This window comes from Pelophylax lessonae (assembly GCF_965119305.1).
Source record: "Pelophylax lessonae genome assembly, chromosome: 1".
NCBI classification, from domain to species: domain Eukaryota; kingdom Metazoa; phylum Chordata; class Amphibia; order Anura; family Ranidae; genus Pelophylax; species Pelophylax lessonae.
In genome coordinates, this window is record NC_138768.1 from 511,675,711 (window position 1) to 511,694,335 (window position 18,625).

Consider the following 18,625-nt stretch of genomic DNA (forward strand, 5'->3'; position numbering starts at 1 on the left):
ACGGGAAACACCCTCTTAGTGTCACTGATTTCACTTAAGTTCTAGTGATAATATTCATAAATAATATTCATTAATATTGCACATATGTAGGACCTCTCAAACGGGCCCCTATTGCAAACCTTATTTCCCACTAGAGTCAAATCAACTTTTATATTACTTTCTCTTTCGTTCATTGACGGACACAGCTCCTGATATTCTTAACAATTGGGTTATACTGCCCCCTACGTGAGTAGGACCCTGGGCAGAAAAAGTCTGGCTACACCTATGGGCAGTCCCAGGGGGTATAATCCCTCTCCCTTCTATAGGTACTCAGTTTTTCTTTTCTTTTTGCCTAGACAGGAGTAAGGTCCTAGTTCCTTGCTGGGATCTCTGGTCCTGGCAATTTTTTTCTTTTTAGATAGAATTTTTTTTTTCTTCTGGATTTTTCCTGTGAGATCTACAATCAACTGCCGAACTGGGCGACAGGCTGGATAATCTAGATCCAGTGGTCACCCCAGTCTGGCCAGCGAGCATGTGCAGACCTAAGCTCCAAACTAGGTCGGCCGCGACATAGCCCCACTGGATGGGGGCTGGCCTGGGAGTTAAACGCCTCGCGAGGTCTCATATGACCGGGTCTCAGCCCAAGTCACAGCGTTCCTCCTGGCCGACAGCCCCCCATTTTAGATGGAGAGGGGTTCTGTCTGGAGCAGTGCCCACCCGGTTCCTGGTATGGTGAGTAGCTGTCTCCCCCTGGAGGGTTTTAGGGTGGACATGGGCCCCTCCTTGGGACGGTTGGGCCTCCGGATTCCTCTTCTTCCCTTCAGGTACTTCCATTTCATCTGTCTACCACCCCCCCCCTCCCACTTATGCTTGGGCTGTTTGGGTGGCCTGGTCCACCTCGGGGTGGGAGCAGGGTGCTATTCTGGCGATGGATGGGTGCTCCGATGGCGACCGCGGAAGATCGGATTGGCTGTACGGTGGAGGGGGGGTTGTGCCTGGTGGGGACTTCTGCCAGGGGCCTCCGCCCTGCCTGGGTCTGTCCCTGAGGCCTAGGGATCCCTCCTGAGTCCCTGAAAGCCTTGTGGTGCTGCGTGGGGCCGCCATTTTGTTTTGGCCTGTGTTTCTATTCACGGCAACAATGTTTGTGTAGTCCAGCGGCCATTTTGCAGTGGTTTGCCATTGAAAATATTGGCGGCCATGACAGTGGAGCCCTATGGACGGTGATTTTGGCGGTGGGAGCCCCTCCTCATCCCCTAGTGCTGACTCCTGGATCCTTTTACTTCCCGATCGCCGCGATTGCAGTGCAAATTATCCTGGTGGCTGCAGGTGCCTGTTTCTGCTGGGTGGCGAGTCTGGTAGGGTTATCTCCCTCTCTGCTGAGGATCGCTTGGTGCTCTGTGCCTGGGGACTGGGTGGTGCTGCCAGCGCAGTGAGGGTGTCCCTTGCAGTGTTTTTACATCTATTTTGTGGGGTTCCTCTGGTGACTCATGGAGTCTTTGGAGCAGATCTCTCCACCTGATCCATTTCCAGATGGATCAGACAGACAGATATTCAGGTCTATTCCATCAAGAGTCAGGTTTCTCTTTTCCCTGTTAAGGCGCACTCTACTAAGACGCTTAGTGCTTCCTGGGCCTTTAAGCATCAGTGACGCAGGTTTGCAAGGCGGCCACCTGGTTGTCGGCGCACACTTTCATAAGATTTTATAAAGTGGATGTGTTGGCAGGTTTTGCAGGCTGCTGTTGCGAGGACCTGATCCTCTTTGAGGGTGTATTGTTTTGTTTTGTTTTTTTTTTCAGGTGAGCTCCAGTTGTTTTGGTTGAGCTCCTGTTGCCTGGTTGGCTACTGTTTAGCCTTGGGAATTTTTTTTGCTGTTCCCACCCCTCACTGCTTTGGGACATCCCAATGGTTAAGAATATCAGGAGCTGTGTCTGCCAATGAATGAAAGAAAATATGGGATTTTTGACTTGCTTAAATTCCATTTCTCCGATGTTCATTGACGGACACAGTACCCACCCCTCTGTGGAGTTGTAATTCTTCTGACACTGCTTGTAACAAAACTGAGTACCTATAGCAGAGAGAGGGAGTATACTCACTGGGACTGCCCATAGGCATAGCCACACTTTTTTTTTTTTTTTTTTCTGCCTTGTGTTCTACTCCTGTAGGGGGCAGTATAACCTAATGGTTAAGAATTTCAGGAGCTGTGTCCGTCAAAGAACATTAGGAAAATGGATTTATTGGTAAGTCAAAAATCCCCTTGTAAAAAAAAAAAAAAAAAAAGTATAGATGTGTGGAGTGTGTTTAAAACTTTACTCAAATTTTTCCCATTTTGGAAGGTGTATTACAGTTCTGAAAGAATTGGCATATATCTGGACACTTTACCATTGTTACTTTACCACTATAGAGAGTTTGGCTTCATCTATAAAATATTGAACTGAGTATTATGTTCTTTTTTTTGGAGGAATATTTCCTCATGAAAAGCTTTCCACTTAACTAATTATAGTTATCCTGCCCTCATATGACTGACTGGGATATATCCCTGCTCAAATACCCCAAATGAAACGAAGAGCGGGTTCACACCAGTCCATCGCAGATTGGCCGCAGCTTGTTTGTGCAGTTTACCTGCAGTTTTGGGTGGCACCCATTGAATTCTATTAGACTGTGCGTTTAGAGTTTAGCATCAGAGTACTGAACCCGCTCTTAATATCGATCTCCCAAATGGTCAATATCCATCTTCCAAAAATAAAGGCATCAAGGCCAAAATCAAAAAAAAGTACCTAACCGCCCAACAGTTTTGCCATATCTGTCATGATATGGAAGTATGAAAAGTCAAAAGACTGAAAAATTTGTGAATTTTGAAATCGTCCCTTAATTGGCTCTCAGTGAAATCACCAAGAAAAACGAGAATGCAAACAGGATGATGGGTTGTGTGTAAGCATTTTCTTCTCTATCAGAATGGAGAAGAAAAACAAATTTCAGATTTTGTCACCTTGGGGTTATAGTTCAAACATTCTCTTATAACTGGTTGAGGTAATATAAGATTTTAGACTAGCCCGCATCTTTTGTAAGCAGTCTGTAGAAAGACTGAACAGCCCAGTATGTTAAAGCTAAAGAGTAAGGCCCTTTCACACATGCAGACCTTTCATTTCATCAGTTAAGTCACGTCAAAATGGAAGAAGTATTCATCAGTTTTTCATCAGTGCTCATCAGTTTTTTTGTTTACATGCACTACCAATGCAAAAACAGATGAAAAACTGACCATTTGTAAGTTTTACATCCGTTTTTCGTCCGATCTGTTTATTAACGGAAGAAAAATAGAGCTTTGATCAGTTAAAAAAAAAAAAAAAAAGCGGATGTAAACTGATGTATATAGATCATCCATTTACATCCGTTTTTCCATAGAGATGCATTGATGTCCGTTTTTGATCCATCAAAAGATGGATGACAAACGGACAGCATGTGTGAAAGGGGCCTAAATGTTGGGTTGTATTGTGTTTGTCCAGTATTTCATATAATTCGCCAACATGATCTGTGTTATACAAAGTCGTAAAGGAAATATGTAGAAGAAAATTCCATTTACTTTACAGATAGCTCTGTGCAGATCTGGTTTAATTTTGTAATGGTAAATGGCGCATTATCACAGTCTTGAATGGTTGTCCACAGTGTCAAATCACAGAGAAATGTAACCTCTCAATGCACTTTTCTGCTTATCTTTAGCTATTGATTGCTCTTTAGTGGCAGAATAATGTAAAACAGAAGTATAATTCCTTATGTTTTCAGTGCTCGTCTACAGCAATATACAACACGTGAGAAAATCATGAAATAAAAAAGCAATAACTATTGGCAGCATATGTGCCTTGTTGTAACACTGTGTAGGTTTTCTTTTTGCAGATCATATAATCTTTACAATGTTTTTTTTTTTCTTATTCCAACCTTTACCTGCTTCTTATCATTTTCTGTGCAGGTGGCTCGTAAATTGGTTATACTTGAGGGTGAGCTGGAGAGAGCAGAGGAGCGAGCCGAAGTCTCTGAACTGTAAGTTTTTTTTTTTTTGTTTTTTTTTTTGGTTTGTTTGTTTTTCCATTTGCACTGATCTTTGAATATTGTTGGTATATTGGATGAACTTGCTGTGATGCATACTACTACCATCAGTTCTCCTTCACAACAGTATTCCCTTTTTTTTTTTTAAATTAAATAACTAAAGGCAACAAAGCAAAGATCAATCAAGTGGGGTAAAGCAATCAAAATGTGCAAGCAATGATCACTGTGCTACTTCTTCTTCTTTTTTTTTTTTTTTTTTTCTCTTTCATTCATTGACAGATACAGCTCCAGAATCTTCTTGACCATAGGGTTATGCTGCTCCCTACAGGAGTAGGACACTAGGCTGGAAAAAACTTTACCATGAGTATGGGGCAACCCTGGGGGTATACACCCACTTCCTGCTATAGGAATTCAGTTATTTTCTGCCTTGTCAGTCGTTCCTTCCATAAGGTTGCCTCTTGTTTCCATCTGAATGAAGACATTGTGTTGCCTTCCCTGTGTCCTAAGCATCCTAAGGAGATTGCCTTGCATTCTCTGGATCTGGTGATCAGGGTGTACCTGGCGGCAACCAAGTCATTTAGGAAATCGGACTCCCCTTTTGTCCTTACGGATGGACCTCGTAAGGGGTTGGCCACGTCTGCCACAACCATTTCCAGATGGATCAGACAGACAGTAGTCCAGGCCTATTCAATCAAGGGTCAGGTTCCTCCTTTCCCTGTTAAGGCGCATTCTACGTGGGTGCTTATTGCCTCCTGAGCCTTCCGCCATCAGGCGTCAGTGATGAAGGTTGGCAAGGTGGCCACCTGGTCGTCTGTGCACACTTTAACAAAATTTTACAAGGTAGATGTGTTGGCATCTGCAGATGCTGCTTTTGGGCGCAAGGTTTTGCAGGCCGATGTTTGAGAGGACCTGGTCCTCTTTGAGGGTGTATTGTTTTTCAGGTGAGCCCCAGTTGTTCCTGGTTGAGCTCCATGTTACCTGGTTGGCTGGGTTTAGCCTTTGAGAATTTTTTCTGCAGTTTTTCCCACCCCTCATGTTTGACACTACTTTGGGATGTCCCAGTGGTCAAGATTCTGGAGCTGTGTCCGTCAATGAACGAAAGAGAAAATTTCCTTGCGGTAAAATCCTTTTCTCTGATTTTCATTGACTGACACAGCACGCACCCCTCTATTGGGGAGTTGGGTTATTTGTTCTTCTGACACTGCTTGCAACAAAACTGAATGCCTATAGCAGGAAGTGGGAGTATACCCCCTGGGACTGCCCTATAGGTGTGGTAAAGTTTTTTTTCCTGCCTAGTGTCCTCCTGTAGGGGGCAGCATAACCCAATGATCAAGAAGATTCTGGAGCTGTGTCTGTCAATGAACCTCAGAGAAAAGGATTTTACTGTAAGACAATTTTTTTTGATTCACTTTTTTTAACTGGCCTGTCACTTACTGGTCTGCTGATTTTTGTTTTGTGTGGTGTTTTTTTTTTTTTTTTGTTTTGTTTTTTACGCTGTGGACCCCTATTTTTTTTTTCACTATTTGTCGACCCATAAACATCCTTGAGAAATCCAACAATGAATCTTAGATCTGGCTGCTTGGTGTTGGCATGGAGTGCTATATATTGCTTATTCAACACATGCGCACACTTTTGTGGTCTTGTGGTGTTCTCTGTTGGGGAACCAAAGAGACATTTATATTTGTCTTGTACAACATCTTAAGACTACAATAAAAACAGCATTATCTGGTGTTTAAGCTGTATTTTAGCTAAAAATGGTTTTGACCTTTTACAGCTTTAGTGACCTAACTTCCCTGTGATAAATGGTGTCCCGTTTCGTGCAGGAAACTGGATCCTGGAGAAATCTGCACTGCACGGATGCCTGTCCGCCTTCCTGTCTCTATACTTCAGGCGCTGCAGTGGTTTGGTTCTCCGGGCTGACTTCAATAGAAAAGGTGCCCAACTGGTACCCACCACCTCCTCTGTTGAAAAGTTCTTTCACTGCCTGTAACACAATCTCTAAATAGGGAAGAGTCTGATGAATGATAGCATTGTCTCTCCCATTCAGCAATTGTTACTTGCAGTGAGAGAACATTCCTCAATGGAGGGGGCGTGTGCCCCTTGGGAGTTTTTCTGTTCAATTCAACCCGGAGACCCAAAGTGATTAACCACTGCAGTATTGAACTTTCAAAGCTGGGTGGAGGACCGAGATCCCTGCAGTGAAGATTTCTCCAGGATCCAGCTAGCTGCACAATGTGGGACATATTTCATTGCATGCAACTTGGGTCACTAAAGCTGTAGGGTTAAAAATATTTTGTTTTTAGCTTTTAAATATCTCAGAAGAGTTACATAAAAACAAGTTAGTTGGGGACATAAGCGTGTAAAAAAAAAAAAAAAAAAAAATTAAACCCATGTAGTAAATTGTTTTATTTGCTCTTCACAAATGAGCCTGGTGCTTTAGTTTTTAACGTGTACTTGACCCCAACAGCAAAAATGTAATATATTTCAGCTTACAATTCTTAGACACCAAGCTTTTCAGTGGAATAACTTCCTTACAGGATGTCTCCAACTTACAAGCCGACCTCAATGCACTGTTTCATTGGGCAACTATGTGGAAAATGAGGTTTAATGTTGATAAATGTAAAGTTATGCACTTGGGGGCTAAGAATATGCACGAATCATACATACTAGGAGGAGTACAACTGGGGCAATCCATAGTGGAGAAGGATCTGGGTGTTCTGGTAGATCCTAAGCTTAATAATAGCATGCAATGCCAAGTTTGTTTTCAAAGCAAGCAAAGTCCTTTCTTGTATTAAGAGAGGCATGGACTCCAGAGAGAGAGATATCATTTTACACCTGTACAAATCATTAGTAAGACCTCATCTGGAATATGTAGTTCAGTTTTGGGCACCAGTTCTTAAAAAGGATATCGGGGAACTGGAGAGAAAGTGCAGAGAAGGGCAACCAAACTGATAAGAGGCATGGAGGAGCTCAGCTATGAGGGAAGATTAGAGGAACTGAATTTATTCTCTCTTGAGAAGAGGAGATTAAGGGGGGATATGATCAACATGTATAAATACAGAAGGGGTCCATATAGTGAACTTGGTGTTGAGTTATTCACTTTAAAGTCAACACAGAGGATAAGGGGCACTCTTTACATCTAGAGGAAAATAGATTTGGTCTTCAAATACGGAAAGGTTTCTTCACTGTAAGAGCTGTGAAAATGTGGAATAGACTCCCTCCAGAGGTGGTTCTGGCCAGCTCACTAGATTGCTTTAAAAAAAAGGCCTGGGTTAGTTCCTAGGTGTAAATAATATAACTGGATACTAATATTTATAGGTAAAGTTGATCCAGGGAATATCCGATTGCTTCTCGGGTGATCAGGAAGGAAACTTTTTTTCCCCCTGCTGTAGCAAAGTGGATCATGCTTTGCTGGGGTTTTTCACCTCCCTCTGGATCAACTGCGCGTTTAGGATTGTGTATATGGGATTGTAAGGTTGGAATTGCTTTTCTGTTTTTTTTTTTCCATTGGCTGAGCCAGATGGACTTGTGTTTTTTTTTTTTTTTTTCAACCTGACTAACTATGTAACTGCGGTGGCTGCATTCGTTTTCTTTTTTTTTTCCCATTTTTACTTGGTAACCATGCCAGTAACACACTCCCTAACATAGGGTGAATGCCTAGGGTTACTGTACTATACGGAGGAGCAGCATGGTCATCCTAGAACAAGACTAAAGAGCATTTTTCCCTCTTCTCTTCTGTTCCTCCTAACTTGGGTGGGTGTTTAGTAGTCTATAGAGTGCGCTACGAGTAATGCTAACTGATGACAATCAGCAAAGAGCAGTGAAACTTATGAGGTTACTGGATTTCTACCAGGAGCGACCGATTTATTTTTTTTCACTTTTCACACAAAAACATGTTCAGTGGTAAAGAAAAAGCTAAGAGGAGCAAAAGAGATTAAGGCTCCTTTCACACGGGGGATCCGATCAGGTCTGCCTGTCAGTTTTTCAGGCTGATTCGATTGGATGGTTCGTGTATTCTTATGGATTGGTGGGTATAAATGGACTTGTGTACATGTACACCCACCTATCTCTAAAATGTTCCAGTCTGCCCAAAAAAAAATGGAAGGGAATCCATCCCCCTCTGTCTAAGCTAGGGGTCTTCAAACTATGGCCCTCCAGTTGTTCAGGAACTACAATTCCCATCATGCCTAGTGGAAGTTGGGTGGTTGGGTGTAAATGGACAGCTGGTCTGTTTACACCAGACTGCCTATAGAACAGAGTGGGCTGTTTCAGTGTCCGCTCTGCATAAACTGAGTGGATGCGGACCTGTTGTCCACCCACTCTGCTCAGCAGGTGATCAGCGTGCAGATCCCCTGCTGAGCAAAGTGGATTGAAATGGGTCCCATTGTAGGGCATATAGAGGATGGTGTATGTATGTGTGTGTGTGTGTGTGTGTGTGTATATATATATGTGTGTGTATATATATGTGTATATGTATGTATGTGTGTGTGTATATGTATATGTATATATATATATATATATATATATATATATATATATATATATATATATATATATATATATATATATATATATATATATATATATATATATATATAATCTTTTAGCATACATGCCTGCTGGAGGTGGAAAGTATATTTCAGTTAATTCCAGTGCTGTAATTTTTTTTTTATTTTTTGTCTTTGGGAATTTATTTTAGCTCCGCTGTTGGTGCTTCTATCATATCTATTTATCTTCTTAGATATGTTAATTTATAAAGGTGATATTTTATGTTTTCATTTCAGTAAGTGCGGTGATCTAGAAGAAGAACTGAAAAATGTAACTAACAACTTAAAATCTTTGGAAGCTCAGTCTGAAAAGGTGAGTAATGTTGATATTGCATGGCAGATGTTTTAACCAACAATGAAATTTTTGCCTGTACTACAAATGATTGCCAAGCATAATTTTGAAAACAATACTTCCTTTTTGAAGTGAACGATTTTTTTTTTTTTTTCGGAAATAAAAACTTCAGTTTCTAATTTACTTTTCTATCACTCATTGCTTGGAAAGTCACTATTGCATTTACCGGAAGGATACACCCTGCAGACATTTCACAGTACAATGTACACAGAGATTTCTGATTCTCTCTGCTGAGTCAAGAATCGGGTATCCATCATCTGACTTGGATTCCATTAATATTGTACTGACAGCAGTAATAAACTCTTGTTTGCAATTTTCAGTATGGATTTCAGGAAGGTGGCTCATGAGACTGCATGGTAGAGTATACTGTATGGCCAAAAGTTTGTGCACACCTGACCACCTATATAAACGTATTGGACATCTCATTCCTAAAACAGTGGCATTCTAGTTCATTGCAAAGTTCATTAGGGTTGAAGTTGGAGCTCTGTGCAGTCTACTTGAGTTTCTTGACACCAAACTCCTCAAACCATTTCTTTTTAGATCCTACTTTGTACATGGACAAAAGCATGCTGAAATTTTAAAAGGTCCATCACCAAACTTGCTGCAAGGTTGAAAATGCACAATTGTCTAAAATTAGGCCTAAGCTCCTTTTTTCTAGCTAGTCTCACAAGAAAGAGTTGCCTTTTAAATACTGCGTGAAGAACAAGTGTTTATGAGTAAATACATTCTGCATTCTCTCCATTCAACAGGTACAATCGCTTCATTGCCAGGAAGCATGCACCCATGCATAGACTTATAATGGCGTGTTTATTGTATTTTGTCTTTCTAGTATTCTGAAAAAGAAGACAAATATGAAGAGGAAATAAAGATCTTAACAGACAAACTAAAAGAGGTAAGACCGTGGAAGAAATTGTTTATGCAGTACATAGTGGTCTTGTTACATACACATATTTTAAGATTTGAAGTGTATTTGCAGTGCTGGGAGTACAAAAACAATACTATGCTTGACTGAGCTTCTGATAATGGGAAAAGGGTGTTGTCAACATTTACACAGAGCTGTTTGGACAGTGTGGGGGAGTGAAGGGATACATTGGCTAGAATATCAGACCACTGAGTACTTTCTTGTGCACTCCATTTAGTTTAATCTTATGTCATTTACAGGCTGAAACCCGGGCTGAGTTTGCAGAGAGAACAGTTGCCAAACTAGAAAAGACTATTGATGATCTTGAAGGTAAATCATACTTCTTTACCTCCCTTTTTTTTCCAATTTTATTGCTATATCATTTGTAAAATGATCTCTATTATAGTGTCATGTGTAAACACATTGTTTTTCTCTGGTGTATTTTACTTATATTTGTACTTCCTGTGTAACAAATGGCATTAAAGTCAATCTTTACTGCATCTAAGAACAACAAACCAAAAACACTATTTAATTATCTCTTTTGTTCATTAACGGACACAGCTCCTGATCTTCATAACCATTGGGTTATACTGTCCCCTACAGGAGTAGGTCACTAGGCAGGAAGAATCTGGCTATTCCTATGGGCAGTCCCAGGGGGTATACGCCCCTCTCCCTGCTTTAGGAACTCCAGTTTTTTTTTTTTTCTGCCTAGTCAGGAGTAAGGACCTAGTTCATTGCTGGGATCTCTGGTCCTGACAAATGTTTTAAGAAAAAAATCTCACACCAGGAGAAAAAAAAAAATTCTCCTGGATTTTTCCTGTGAGATCTACAATCAACTGCTGGACTAAGCAACGGGCTGAATAATGTAGATCCAATGGTCACTCCAGTCTGGCCGGCGAGCGCCCGCAGACCTCAGCAGCATTCCTCCTGGTCAACAGCCCCCCATTTAGATTGCTAGGGGTTCTGTTTTGGAGCGGTGCCTGCCTGGTTCCTGGTATGGTGAGTAGCTCCCCCCTGGAGGGTTTTGGGGTGGACCCCTCCTTGGGATGGTCGGACCCCCTTGGTACCCCTCCTTCTCATCAGGCACCCCCCCCTTTCACTTATGATGGGGCTGTGTGTATGGTCTGTTCCACCTCCTGGGGTGGGGGCAGGGTGCTGTGCTGGTGATGGGGGCCGGGGGGTGCCCCACTGGCGACCGTACGATCAGCTATGTGGGGGGTTTTCCTGGTGGGGGCTCCTGCCATTCAAAATTCACTATTTGTGCTTGCGGCTGGGCCTCGTAAAGGCTTGTCCGCTACCTTTGCGAACATTTCCAGATGGATCAGACAGACGGGGATTCAGGCATCAAGGGTCAGGTTCCTCCTTTTCCTGTCAAGGCGCACTCTACTCAGGCGCTCAATGCCTCCTGGGCCTTCTGTCATCAGGCGTCAGTGACGCAGGTTTGCAAGGCGGGCCACCTGGTCATCGGTGCACACTTTCACAAAGTTCTATAAAGTGTTTGTGTTGGCATCTGTGGATGCTTCTTTTGGCTGCAAAGTTATGCAGGCTGCTGTTGAAAGGACCTGATCTTTTTGAGGGTGTATTGTTTTTTTTCAGATGAGCTCCTGTTGCCTGGTTGAGCTACTGTATAGCCTGGGGAATTTTTTTGCTGTTCCCACCCATCATGTTTAACACTGCTTTGTGACGTCCCAATGGTTATGAAGATCAGGAGCTGTGTCTGTCAATGAAAGGAAAAAAAATGGGATTTTTGACTTACCATAAAATCCATTTCTCTGATGTTCATTGACGGACACAGCACCCCACCCCTCTGTGGAGTTGTAATTCTCATGACACTGCTTGTAACAAAATTGAGTGACTATAGCAGAGAGAGGGAGTATACCCCCTGGAACTGCCCATGGGTGTAGCCAGATTATTTTTCTTCCTAGTGACCTACTCCTGTAGGTTGCAGTATAACCCAATGAAGATCAGGAGCTGTGTCCGTCAATGAAAATCAGAGAAATTGATTTTACGGTCAGAAAGCCATACTAAAATTACGAAAGCCATACATTAAAAGCAAACTCCCTCCCCCATCCATGTCTGCATGCTTTATTTTGTTTAAAAAAAAAACAGGTGAACACCCCCCTAGCATTTCTGGCCGTGGGCATCTTGAGTAAGGGAAAATGATTCATGTAGCATTTACTTTCTATAACCCATCTGCCTTTAGCTAAGGCATGCACACAGGAGGGTGTGCTTAGCTGTGAAAACCCCTCCTCTTCTCCTCCCCTCCTTAACCAATTATGGACTTCCCGCCGCAGTTTAACATCAGTACTTTGACGTTGTTATGGCAGGAGATAGCTGCCATAACCTGGTATTTTCTTACAGGGCGGGCAGTCCTCTCACATAAGTGGTCCCAGTGGTGGATTTGTCACTGGATGCCCTCCCCTCCTGATGCTTCCCGGTCATTTTCTCCGCTTACTGGAACTGTCAGTAGTGGGGAAAATGATCCAGGCTGTCCAAGTCCCAGACAGGAAGTCGACTGAGGGCAAGATGGCCCCCACTCGACTCTATGGCCTTGGAGGACCAGAGCGACATCATACTTTTTTTTGCTTTTAAGGATAGATGTGAGATCTAAGGTCTTTTTGACCCCAGATGTCACATTTAAGAGGACTTGTTCTGCTTATTTCTATTACAAGGGATGTTTACATTCCATGTAATAGGAATAAAAGTGATCAAAATAAAAGTTTTTTTTAAAGGGACAGTAAAAATAAAGGTAAGATAATAAAAAAATGTAAAGCGCCCTGTCCCTCCGAGCTCGCGGGCAGAAGCGAACGCATACGCAAGTCGCACCCACATATGTAAACGGTGTTTTAAACCACACATGTGAGGTATCACTGCAATCGTTGGAGAGAGAGCAATAATTCTAGCCCTAGAGTTCCTCTGTAACCTTTAAACTGGTACCCTGTAGAAATTTTTAAAGCGTATGGAGACTAAGTACCAATGTTTGTCGCCATTCCACGAGTGTGCGCGATTTTTGAAGCATGACCTGTTGGGTATCTATTTACTCGACATAAGATTATCCTTCACATTTTAAGTGTTTTTTCCAAAACAAAATTGCGTTTGTAAGACCGCTGCGCAAATACGATGTGACATAAAGTATTGCAATGATCTCAATTTTATTCCCTAGGGTGTCTGCTAAAAAAAAAAAGTGTGTATGTATGTATATATATATATGTGTGCGTGTGTGTATATATATATGTATATATATATATATATATATATTATGTATGTATGTATGTATGTATGTATGTGTATGTATGTATGTGTATATATAATCAATGTTTGGGGGTTCTAGGTAATTTTCTAGCAAAAAATACTGATTTTTAACTTGTAAAAGACAAGTGTCAGAATAAAGTCTGGTCCTTAAGTGGTTAAAGACTCCTGGGATGTATGACATAATTTGCCTAGGCAAGAAACCAGGAAGTAACTGAAGAAAGTTAGAAAAATATAAAAAGTTTAAATATCACTTTATCTATTTACTAATGCTAGCAGCATAAGGATTAATCACTTGAAGACGAAGGTTTTTCTGGCACTTTTTGTTTGAAAGTTTAAATTATTATTTTTTGCTAGAAAATTACTTAGAACACCCGAACATGCCTTTTTTTTTTTTAGCAAAGACCCTAAAAAAAAAAACTGGCGATCATTGCAACTTTTTTATGCCACTAGATATTTGCGCAGCGGTTTTGCAACTTAAATTAATGAATTAAAAAAACAAAATATATACCCCATTTTTTGTAAAATGTTAAAGATCTTACTCTGAGTAAATAAATACCTAACATCCTGCTTTAAAATTGCGCACACTTGTGGAATGGCGACAAACTACAGTACTTAAAAATCTCCATATGCAACACTAAAACATTTTACAGGTTAACCTTTATGAGTTTTGCGGTCTAGAAGTGGTTAAAAATAACCAATGGTTGGGAGAGTAAAGTTCCACTTTAAGCAGCTGAAGTTGTATGGAAAGGTTAATTTTTCCTGTAAAACAAAAGAAGTTGACCCTTCCCCTCTTGCTCTTTGTGTTTCCCCTATTGGTCAGATAGAATGACTGACTGGCTGATTTAAGAAACAGTAGGGAAGCTTAGGGATGGGGCCAAGCTTGAAAATATTTAAAATGACATGTAGCTTTGTCTGTCTGGATTTTTTTAGTGATTTCAACACTTGTGTTTCAATGAATGAAACTCGGCTAATGTATATTTTATTGTATGTCTAACTTAAGTTGTCAAATTAAGACAAGGTTTACTTTTAAAGTCCTGTTTAAAACCATTTCATTCATTCCATATATTCCACTTTGCATATCTGTTTGTTGTAAGCCACAAGGAACCTTTTTGGAACGGAAGTCTCTTTACCCAGAGTAATTCAGTTGGGTTATGAGCATTGATGGAGCTATAATTGAAAATTAAAAATTATTCTCTTCCGCTGACACACAAGAAAGCTAGGAGTCAGTCATCCCGGCACACAGGGACCGTGTCGGCGATGTGAACCCACAGCTCAGTTTACATGCAGAGAATACAGACAGCAGGCAGGTAAGTGTTTTTATTGTAGATGGGGCCCTGCATGTCTCTTCTGCAATAAAAAGCCTGCCTGCTTGTGACAGTTGAATAGCTCTGCTTGAGGTGGTGATATCAAAGTACTGGTCATCTTTAATAGACTAGTTTAGCCTTCATTGCACCCCTGCCTCAAATCATTCTTTTTATGGCATCTATCTCTCATACAGTATCCTTTGTTCTTGTAAAACAACAATGCTGGATTAATGAAATCACCAAAACCGCTTAGGCAGTGCTGGAGAAATGAACATACTACATAAAAAGATAGTTCTTGCATAGTCCATAGATAAAAAAAATAAGAGTAGACCAAACATAAGTGGTGGATTAAGTTGAATCAATGGCTTGATGTTGGATTAAATCCTGTCAGTGCCTTCACCACACCTCATTTGATCTTCTCCCCTTTGAATAGAGCACTCACCAAAACATGCACAAAGATTCGCCTTAATACAATGATGTGCAAGAATCCAAAATTATTAATATGAACTGTGTCATAGACAAACCTATATAAGGCATTTATAAAGCAGTAATTGTGACTTTTACCAAACATTAACATGGTGGTGAATCGAGCACTGTCATGGAAAACACACACATCAGGAAGATTCACCTACTAAATATCAGGTTCGCTGCTTTAGAAGAATGCCCCTATAGTTTAACTAAAACTAAAGAGCTTTTTCTTTCCCCAGCATTGCTTTCGCTACAAAGCCTCTTTACTGAGTTGTACAGTACAAATACTCAAATAAGCATTCCATGACCAATAGATAAATTTATTAGTATAATACTGGGAGGAGAGCAGACAATACGTGTCCTTGGAATGATTCAAACCAAGGACACAGAACTGCAAGACAGAAGTGCAATTTAAGGCCCGTACATAAGAGTGGAAATTCGGCCGGGAATTTTCGTCCGACGACCGATCTGCCGATTTTCGGCTTGTTAGTATGATGTTTCCGACAACCGACTCCGACTTTTCGGCCAAAAAATATCCTGGTGTGCAGGCTATATAATTTTTGTCGACCGTCAAAACACGTCCAATTTTCGTCTCATTAGTACAGATTTCGATGGGGAAAAATCTTATGAGCAAGACTAGGCATGCTCAGAGAGAAAGAACACAAAGAAAGCAATCCAACACATGACATCACTTCTGAAGTAGAATTCTGTCGTGCAGGAAAATTCGTGTGCAGTCTAGAGCACATTCCAACCAACAGACACCACTCTGGACAAAAGATGGATGACCGGTCGGGGGAAATTCGTTGCGTGTGTACGAGGCTTTAGACTGGTCATAGATTTGTTTTTGATCAGCCAGAGGCTGATAAAAAAAAAAAGCCAAACCGATTCACCCATCCTCACTGGCGGGGGGGATGGAGGAACCCTCCCCTCTGTGCTATTGTATTCTGACAGCGGGACTCCTCTGCTGTCAGAATACACTAATAGGCACTGCAGCTGAATTGACTTCTGTTGAGTGGGAACAGCTATAGATGGATCTAACTTTGTCCGGTCGCCTCTGAACCAGCTGAATTTAGATTCATCTAGGGCCAGTTTTTTTCTAGACTGCTTTTTTTTTTTTTTGTCCCTAGGTGTTTAAATGTTCAAAACTTTTATTTCTGTTGTAACGTTATTTAGAGAAAAAGTTCACCTTTACAGAAAAAATAAATGCACATATTCTTTTCAAAAAATAAAAATTTCCATTTTATTTTTCTTGCAGGAATCTGAAAAGCATTGCCCCTGCGATCAGTAGATCATGGGTAAAATGTGGGCTCCTGCAGACATGTCCTCAGTTTTTAGCCTCCTGTACGGGCTTTCTGTTGGACATGTTGGTGGAGTATGAGAGCGCACATCTGCGCCCTCGCAGCCCATTGAAAACTAAAAGCTTCATGTCCCAGCCTAAATACGGTCGGACTTTGCCTTTATACAATTTATACTTTATACAATATAGTTTAAAGTATAAATAGAAAAGTTTACCTTGACAGATCTCGTCTAAAATAACCATTACCAACTTCAGAGATATTACATTTTGTTACTAACAAAAACCACGACAGTACGGATTACCAGCATTCATTAGTTTGCCTACATAAAACTACTGAACCCTGATTACTACTTAGTTTGCTATGAGTTATTGCACATCTTTGCTTTTGAACTATAATCTGATATAAACACCAAAGCATTTAGTATGACCAAAAAAAAAAAAACTATTTATTTTAATGAGGCTTGTATAAAAACGAATGATGTAGTAATGTTTTTTTTTTTTTTTTCTTTCATGCTGTCTCACTTTATTCTTCATCTATATTCGGTTCTTCTCCTGTCCTTCCGAATCATTCCTGCTACTTCTGTCTGGTAGATGAGTTGTATGCCCAGAAGCTCAAGTACAAAGCTATCAGCGAGGAGCTTGACCATGCTCTCAATGATATGACATCATTGTAGACCCTCTTTGGTTTTATGTGATGTGGCTTTTCTGTTCTGTCAACTACTGTTTTTTTTTCTTTGAATTTCCTCACTGCTATCAATCTCTCTGAGAAATAAAAGTCTCTGCACCTTTTCAATTCTATCTTTCTTTCTTTACGTTTGTGTTATGCATGTATGACTGAGCAAACACTATAAAAGGTGAAGGTTTTTAGTTATATATTTTTTTGATAAATGAAGCAAACCACATGGTGTACACACTACTATGGGTTCATGATCTCAAGACACCATTTTGCTTAAGGTTTATTGCTTTTGTTAAGGGTAGCTTGTCATTTTGACACTTTTCTAACTTGATTACATATATAGCACTTATGTTCTGCATGGTCAGACAGGGCACTTACTAAAGTCACCAAAGTTTTGTATTAGTAAAGTATGGCTTGCTTCCTATCTTTCCAAAAATCTAAAGACTGTGATAGAACAGATCATTTAATTGTTATGTCTTCATTTCAGACAAGTTGGCTAATGCCAAAGAAGAAAATATGGGAATGCATCAAGTTCTGGACCAAACGCTACTTGAACTCAACAATTTATAATCACAAGTGAAGAAAAAACCTGCACATCATTCCTTCTTAAAGTCTTTCATTCTCACTTAATATCTCTTAACATTCCAGGGGAAAGCAGCAATGAATGCGACCAAATATTTTATTTTTTAAAAGAAACCATTCACAAATATGAGCTTAAACCTCATTGTGCCGTGCCTTTTTTAATATTTCTTTTTTTATATGCTAAGGTCCCATGTACATTATTACTAGATTTAGTCACAAATGTCTTCAATGTTTTTTGTCTCCTATGTTATTCTGTTACAAGGCCACAAAGTGTTGAAAAGCTATTACAGAAGTATGGGAAGCCCAAACAAATAAAACAAAACTAGGAAAAGTGTTATTTGTAACAATGTTATGGTGGTTATTGTGAAAATATAAATTCTTTATTAAATATGGCACATTTTGGATACAATGATCTGATTTTTAGTCAAAATTAATGCTTTCACATTCAAAGAGATATACATTTTATTGCAGAACTTCCCCAAAAGGGGAAGTTCTGTTTGTTTGCATCCTCCAATCCTCCCCTCCTACTGCCACATTTGGCACTTTTTTTTGGGGGGGGGGGGGGGGGGGTACCTGGTTTTGGCAGCTACCCGCTCCCACTTCTTGGTGAGATCACAGCGGCGATCTACAAGGTTGTTCGGTCATAAAGTTTGAATATATCGTGTTTTATAAAGGTTTCATTAATGATCTCCATGAAAAGCAGTTGACACAGCCTCTATGAAGAAGAAAACCTAAAAATTACCTGTTTCTGCAGATTCTAATATTCACTCACCATTTTTTTTACTGAATATAACCGGCTGAAAAAAATACAACATAGGACTGTGAAATGTACAAACATTTGAGCAGCCATCCAATTGATCTAATAGCATTACTTTTTATAAGGATCAAATGGATTGATTAGGCCTTAATACAGGTCAGTTTCAAAGTTCATTAATGCTGAATGCCAGATATAGTGTGTGGTTTTTTTTGCATAGTTACACTGGTCATAAGAGTAATAAGCTTGGACCATAAGAGTCCATTCAGACTAGCGCGACTTTTCAGGCGACTTGTTAGCCTGACAAGTCGCGGTCGGTTGCTCGCCATTGAGTAGTACAGGACCCGTTCTAATAGGAGCGACACAAGTCGCTCCGACTTAGAAAAAGGGTCCTGTACTACTTTGGGGCGACCTGGGAGCGACTTGCATAGACTTCCATTATGTGAAGTCCCTGCAAGTCGCGGTGCACGCTGTG

The 18,625-nt window shown here is 40.6% G+C and overlaps 1 protein-coding gene across 4 annotated transcripts in view; it reads left to right on the top strand.

Moving 5' to 3' along the window:
• The window catches only part of TPM4 (tropomyosin 4), a 152,558-nt gene extending 134,753 nt beyond the window's left edge, over positions 1–17,805 (top strand). For 2 of the 4 annotated variants that reach the window (XM_082259960.1, XM_082259962.1), the window contains 5 exons: positions 3,941–4,011; positions 8,802–8,877; positions 9,746–9,808; positions 10,078–10,147; positions 17,302–17,805. In XM_082259960.1, the coding sequence (XP_082116086.1) occupies positions 3,941–4,011; positions 8,802–8,877; positions 9,746–9,808; positions 10,078–10,147; positions 17,302–17,384 (363 nt within the window). In that variant the 3' untranslated portion in view covers positions 17,385–17,805. Of the gene's footprint in view, positions 1–3,940; positions 4,012–8,801; positions 8,878–9,745; positions 9,809–10,077; positions 10,148–16,729; positions 16,842–17,301 lie in introns of those variants that run through there. The other 2 variants (XM_082259961.1, XM_082259963.1) reach the window with 2 other exon arrangements.
• Positions 17,806–18,625: the final 820 nt, after the last annotated feature.